General features: G+C 41.7%; 1 protein-coding gene across 3 annotated transcripts; it reads right to left on the minus strand.

Moving 5' to 3' along the window:
* Positions 1–870: 870 nt before the first annotated feature.
* On the minus strand, positions 871–6,062 carry LOC124131347 (hornerin-like). Of its 3 annotated transcripts, none has more exons than XM_048397561.1 (4): positions 6,012–6,062; positions 4,521–5,208; positions 2,448–4,460; positions 871–1,058 (listed from the first exon to the last, which is right to left on the minus strand). In XM_048397561.1, the coding sequence occupies exons 1-3, from the start codon at positions 6,036–6,038 to the stop codon at positions 2,476–2,478; spliced, it is 2,700 nt and encodes an 899-aa protein (XP_048253518.1). In that variant the 5' UTR covers positions 6,039–6,062; the 3' UTR covers positions 871–1,058; positions 2,448–2,475. The 3 variants fall into 3 exon arrangements, with proteins under 3 accessions (XP_048253518.1, XP_048253521.1, XP_048253514.1); XM_048397564.1 differs by having other exon boundaries at positions 2,448–3,680; positions 3,921–5,208; XM_048397557.1 differs by having other exon boundaries at positions 2,448–5,208.
* Positions 6,063–7,355: the final 1,293 nt, after the last annotated feature.

A 7,355-nucleotide genomic window follows, 5' to 3' on the forward strand; every position in this document is an offset into this window, starting at 1 on the left:
CATGATCAATGTTCATGTTCAAGATTCATATTCAAGATTCATGTTCAATCATCATGATCAATGTGCATGATCAATGTTCATGATCAATGTTCATGTTCGAAGTTCGTGTTCAAAGTTCATGTTCAATATGCATGTTCAATGTTCATGATCAATGTTCATGTTCAAGATTCATGTTCAAAGTTCATGTCCAATGTTCATGATCGATGTGCATGTTCAATATTCATGTTCCATGTTCAATGCTCATCATCAATATGCATGTTCAATGTTCATATTCAATGTTCAGATTCAATGTTCAATTTTCTGTGTTCATGATCAATGCTCATGATCCATGTTCATGTTCAATGTTCTGTGTTCAATGTTCTGTGTTCATGCTCAATGTTCAGGTTCAATGTTCATGTTCAAAGTTCTTGTTCAACGTTCATGTTCAATATGCATGTTCAATGTTCATGATCAATGTTCATGTTCGAAGTTCGTGTTCAAAGTTCATGTTCAAGATTCATGTTCAATGTTCATGTTCAATGCTCATGACCAATGTTAATGTTCAATGTTAATGCTCAATGCCCATGTTCAATGCTCATCATCAATGTGCATATTCAATGTTCATATTCAATGTTCAGGTTCAATGTTCAATTTTCTGTGTTCATGATCAATGCTCATGATCCATGTTCATGTTCAATGTTCTGTGTTCATGTTCAATGTTAATGTTCATGTTAGACGGTCGTGTTTAAATGAACAATCCTTGCCGTTTTCATGTATTCAAAGATTGCATCAGTTTGTCAACTTTGGCAGTTCTAGTGGGCCCTTGTCAAGCCCTTTCTCCTTATGGCAATAAGGCAGTATATTGTGAGCTGATGAAAAGGAAATACTCCATTTTACATACTGAAAGAAACTCTTTATTTTAGAAACTTGACGTTGAAACAAAACTTAAGAAGTCAGCTATGCGACGGGTCTTCTCTTGACATAACTGTTGGATCCGGATTCTGTGTGTCTTCTCGTCTGGTCACGCCCCTGATGTCACGTTATGTAATGGGCGTCCCTCCAGAGTTTGAAACTAGTATCTTTAACAGAAATAATCGCACAACATAATAAACATCGTTTGTGTTTGGTTCCTGTTGACAAATTGGAATCACTTTTGCTCGGCACAAATATCGTGAAGTAGAAATTAATTATTTTGAATATGTTGAATGGGTCAGGGGTATAATTAAAAGAATGAAGACACAATACTAAGATAATAGGTTTTTTTGTTCTCATTTGCACAGGAAATTCGGCATTTGTTTCTATCCTTGCTATATACAACCAATTCAAAACTCTCACAATGAACGGCATTCAGTTAATAAAGTAACAAATCAAAACAAGTTACATTCAATGGCTGTGTTCGATTTGTAACACGTACATTTTTTAGCAAACATTATAATTATAGTGTGTGTGGCTGCTTATACTAGTCAGGACTAATGTTGATTTTATGGTGCTAGCCCACTGAGATACCATGCCGCAGTTAAACATGAATACCCCGCTCAGACACAGTATACTGACTCCGACCCGATCAGTCCTTGTATAAGACCACAAATGCCGAGCGCCAGACAGGGCAACAACAACTGCAATTTTTAACGTCTTTTGGCATGACGCGGCCGGGGATCGAACGTCCAGGCGGACGTTCTACCGCTGGCCACCGAATCGACCAGTTTATTTTAACACCGAATCGATCAGTTTAGTTTTACACCGAATCGAACAGTTGAGTTGAACACTGAGTTGATAATTTGAGTTTAGCAAGGATTCGAGCAGTTGAGTTTGACACCAAACTGAGCAGTTGAGTTTAACACTGAATCGGTAAGTTGAGTTTAAAACCGAATCGAACAGTTGGGGGTTAACAACGAATTGAACAGTTGAGTTTCCCACCGAATCGAACAGCTGAGTTTAACAGCGAATCGATCAGAATGTCAGTTATATCACGGCGTTTCAACTTAATGTAGGCGGAAGCCCGAGGTCACGCAAAAGGTAGATGTTAACTGTTTTGTTGAAACCAACGAGAATAGATGTGGTCCTGACAAACCAAGGGTGCATAAGGATTCAAAGCAACGACCATCAAATTCTTGTGCGGCTAAGAGACGCAAGTCCCCTCAACGAATTCAGCGCCCCGACAACTTTTTGCTTGGTGTAACCGTGCTTCTAAACGAAAAAATGGAAACCTTGAAAATATCGCAAAAGTAAACGGTTCCGATATGCCATACGATGCCTCACTCACGTGCGCTACCTCGATAACATGGATGGTAATCTGGAAGAAATCGAGTTAAATCCCCACTGGCCTAATTCTTTGGGGTGCAATGTCTCTACTTTGTTCATATGAAACCTCAGACCGGTGATTTTAGCTTTTAGAATAAGAAGGCATATCAAATCTGAAATGTCATACCTCAAATATACAATACTCTACAGTTACTACTATTACTTACTCTACATTCCTAGAGGTGATTGGGGCTCTCAAGGTGCAACGATATGCCCTCCCTTATAAGCTGGGAATTTCCTCTGGGAGCTCATGTATTTCCGTAGACTGTGAACCATCATTCTTTGCATAACTGCCCTGAAGTCGGCAGGGCTGAACGGGTTCAGCATATTGCTAGTACCTATAGATGGGTCTATGTTGCGGGTTGAAGAAAACCTTGGTTCAAGTGGATGGTTCAGTTTGGCATTTACTGAGTTCTCTACTGTCTTTACAGGAACAATATTTTCTATGTGGACTGGAGTCTGGTCAACAACTGCTGCCCCAGCCTGATCTGCAGCTGGTGTTGTCTGGGTTACTGCTTGACCACTGACATATGTCTGTGCGCCGCTTAGATCTGCAGCTGGTGTTGTCTGTGTAGTTGCCTGACCATTTGGATTAACAGCTGAATAGTCTGCAACTGCCCGACCTACAGCTGGTGATGTCTGAACACCAACAGGAAGAGGTGTTGATGTCGTCGTGTATGCACCTGCCTGTCCGCTAACTGGTGTATGTGCACCTGTAAGATCTGCACCTGAATAGTGTGCACCTGCCTGACCTGCAGGCGTTGTCTGACTTGGAGCTGTAACTGGTGCCTGTGTTCCTGTTAGGCTTCCATGTGACACCTCTGTTTGACCTACAGCATGTACCGGTACTCCCGGCTGACCAGGAGTTGACTTCTGTAAGTCTCCTTGACCTGTAGCATATAACGGTACGTTTTCCTTACCAGGAGTCCATTTCTGTATCGTCCATCGACCTGCAACATATACCGGAAACCAAATCTGATCTGAAGTCGATGTCTGTTTGCTTCCCTGACCTGCATCATAAACCGGTGTCCCACTCTGACCTGAAGTCGATGTCTGCATGTTCCCTTGGCCTGCATCATACACCGGTGTCCCACTCTGACCTGAAGTCGATGTCTGCATGTTCCCTTGGCCTGCATCATACACCGGTGTCCCACTCTGACCTGAAGTCGATGTCTGCATGTTCCCTTGGCCTGCATCATATACCGGTGTCCCACTCTGACCTGAAGTCGATATCTGCATGTTCCCTTGGCCTGCATCATATACCGGTGTCCCACTCTGACCTGAAGTCGATGTCTGCATGTTCCCTTGGCCTGCATCAGATACCGGTGTTCCACTCTGACCCGAAGTCGATGTCTGTCTGCTTCCTAGAGCTGCATCATATACCGGTGTCCCACTGTAACCTGAAGTCGATATCTCCATGTTCCTTTGGCCTGCATCATATACCGGTGTTCCATTCTGACCTGAAGTCGATGTCTGCATGTTCCCTTGGCCTGCATCATATACCGGTGTTCCATTCTGACCTGAAGTCGATGTCTGCATGTTCCCTTGAGCTGCATGATATACCGGTGTCCTACTGTGACCTGAAGTCGATGTCTGTCTGCTTCCTAGAGCTGCATCATATACCGGTGTCCCACTGTAACCTGAAGTCAATGTCTGTCTGCTTCCTAGACCTGCTTTATTTACCGGTGTCCCACTCTGACCTGAAGTCGATGTCTGCATGTTCCCTTGGCCTGCATCATATACCGGTGTTCCATTCTGACCTGAAGTCGATGTCTGCATGTTCCCTTGGCCTGCATCATACACCGGTGTTCCATTCTGACCTGAAGTCGATGTCTGCATGTTCCCTTGGCCTGCATCATATACCGGTGTTCCATTCTGACCTGAAGTCGATGTCTGCATGTTCCCTTGGCCTGCATCATATACCGGTGTTCCATTCTGACCTGAAGTCGATGTCTGCATGTTCCCTTGGCCTGCATCATATACCAGTGTTCCATTCTGACCTGAAGTCGATGTCTGTCTGCTTCCTAGAAGTGCATGATATACCGGTGTCCTACTGTGACCTGAAGTCGATGTCTGTCTGCTTCCTAGAAGTGCATCATATACCGGTGTCCCACTGTAACCTGAAGTCAATGTCTCTCTGCTTCCTAAACCTGCTTTATTTACCGGTGTCCCACTCTGACCTGAAGTCGATGTCTGCATGTTCCCTTGGCCTGTATGATATACTGGTGTCCCACTGTGACCTGAAGTCGATATCTGTACGTTCCCTTGACCTGCTGCATATGCCGGAACCCCATTCCGACCTGAAGCTGATGCTGAAACGGAGGGCGAACCTGGCTTCATCATGGCAGCACGCATCCTATGCATGTCATACTGATAGTGTTCTGCCATTTTTCTAAATTGATCAAAAAGACCCTTCATCAGTTGTGACTTCACTGTATTGGTTGCTTGTGTTATTTGTTGCTGTCGATGTCGCTTCCCGCCAGAGGGCGAAGGTGTAGTTTGAAAAGACCGGGATATAGTTCCTGGCGCTCCTTGTGCCTGTTTTTTAATATATGATGGTTTCTTTAGGGAGATTTGCAATACCGTCTGTGGACGAGCCTTGGGAATATTAGCTGGCGCTGTGGGTAGTGGAGACGTCACCTCGTGGGCCTCAGGGGCTTCGTATTCATAATTTGGGGGGTAGGTGGACATTGCTACGCTCCGGGAGATTGGAGCTTGACCTTGAAGCTCTTCAGCTGGTTCGATATCTGGCGCTTCGGTTTCGGCAGTTGCAGCTGTTGCAACTGGGTTTGGTTGACCTGGTCTTAGTGGAACATGATTTAGTGTGCTGGCTTGTCCTTGGGCCACCTCTTGTGCTTCAACTTCGACCTGGCTCTGCTGCTGTGCTTGTCCAACGCTGAGGCAGAGGCACAAAATGAGGGTTGGGCCCTGAAATGTGAAACAAATGATGATCATTTTACCCAGAACTACTTGTTATTTTGTCACACTATTTACGGTGACATGTCTGGTTATATATATTCCATATATTCAATTCAAAATGGCATCAAGCTGGCCATCTGCCTAGTTGATTTCTTTAAGAAATAAACGATAAGTGGGAGTTATTTATCGTACAATAAAAACACTGCAGGGAGAATAAATCACGAGGGGCGCAATTCATATACTTTATGTTACAATTATCTGTATAGTGTTCTCACCAAGTTGTTTCAAAGTACATCTTCGCTAAGCCAAATGATATAGATGTCCAGTTGTGATATATTTATACAAAATGCGTTTGTGGCATTTAGAGGTTGGATATTTAACTGATGACGATGATCAACCTCTTCATTAACATGGTAGCGACGTTTCGGCGTAGCTTCTATCACTTGCTTTGTAACGGTGTTACGAGTGTAATAAAGAAGATGATAATCTTTATTATCTTGTCATTAATATTCATTCCTAAATAGGTACAATATGTGAAGCCATTTCTCGTGTCCCGTGATATTGCTGGAATATTGCTAAACATGCGGCGTAATACCATTCTCACTCACTAATATTCATACGAACAGTAAAAGAAAGTAACCGGAGGAATCCCACTAATGACTGCGATGAAGTTAACGGTAATTTCAATTAACATATAACTTATATTTTATACTCCATGACTAATGAATCAAATCCGAGCAGAAAAATGAAAAGTAGGAACAAAACATCAATACAATTACGTCTCAAATTGATAATTGTAAATGTAAACTTACGAAACTGGCGTGAAGCCTTGACGACATGATGTCAGTGGAGTGGCTGAAGTGGCTACTGATATAGAAAAGACAGAGGCATATATATTTAGATGAAATGTACAAGCTATTGACAAGCTATCAGTCAACAGTGACAGGTGTAACACGATGAGACAACGAACGTGATTTACGAGCACATGCTGACGTTCATTATCTACGGCTATATGCAGCCTGCAGGTAAAGTATAGCTTTATTACATTACATGAGGTAGTGTGTTGTGGAACGGAAGTGCATGTTTCACAGGAGAGTGGATATCCGTGTTAGGGTATAATCTTACCAGTTATCCCTGATCAGGGCCCCGTGAAATTGTAAAGTGTTTTGTCCCATGCGCCTTTGTTCAATGAAATATTTACATTTGAAAATATAGAGGAATTCATCTCCAATGTCAAAAGTATCACACAGCTTGCATAAACGTTCATTCAACGGAGTTCCATCTTCCTGTTTGTGTTGGCGGGCGGTGACAAGATGTCCCAAAGGTTAGTAGTTTAAAGGATAAGTAGGGAAGAATGTTTATTAAATATGTTTCAAGTTTATTGGCGATTTTAAAAATACGATGTGTGGAGCATTTCCTAGAATTTTAAATATCTGCTTTCCAAAATAGCCAATATGTATGAGAGAGTTTTAGACATATGATTTCAACCAGGAGGATGATATAAAACTCTGTGATATCCAGACATAGGAAATACCTTATTCATCCAAAATAGTTTTAATAAAAGACAACCATTTATAAGTGATTAACAATTGGGTCTCTATACAAGACTGAATACAATACAAACGATAGTTTGCTACATTTTCTTGACATAAGCTTCGACAAGAAATTTAACATTCTTAAGTAAACATCTTAACATTAGCTTCGACAAGAAATTTAACATTCTTAAGTCAACATCTTGACATTAGCTTCGACAAGAAATTTAACATTCTTAAGTCAACATCTACACGAAGGAGGGTTCTACCTAGTTCTCCATAGAGAATTGCTAAAGGTGTGCTTTTCTTTAGGGGTAATAATTTTCTGAGAAACTGTACGTGAACCTTTTCAATTAGTTTACGACGATCATAGCCCTATATTTCCCAACTATACAGTAGTATTGGTTTTACCATAGCGTCAATGAGATGGAGTTGGCGTTTAAAAGAGAGATTGCTGTTTTTTGTTTTAACAGATTTAGAAAATGTATTATTGCTTTGGAAATATAAACCAAGATGTTTATATTCATCCACAAAATCCAAATAATCATTCAAAATAAATTTCCTTCTTTTATCAATTTTTGCACCACAGAAAATAAGGGCCTTCGTTTTATCTGTGTTCAAAGT

This window comes from Haliotis rufescens, unplaced genomic scaffold, assembly GCF_023055435.1.
Source record: "Haliotis rufescens isolate VD_foot unplaced genomic scaffold, xgHalRufe1.0.p SCAF_1, whole genome shotgun sequence".
Lineage (NCBI taxonomy): Eukaryota > Metazoa > Mollusca > Gastropoda > Lepetellida > Haliotidae > Haliotis > Haliotis rufescens.

What these genes read in the sequence shown, in the direction of transcription:
- LOC124131347 (XM_048397557.1), bottom strand. Translation starts at nt 6,038, where the DNA reads ATGTCGTCAAGGCTTCACGCCAGTTTC. An exon ending in CAAGGCTTCACGCCAGTTTC is followed by an intron (nt 5,209 to 6,011) that starts GTAAGTTTACAT and finishes TTCACATTTCAG; the next exon opens with GGCCCAACCCTCATTTTGTG.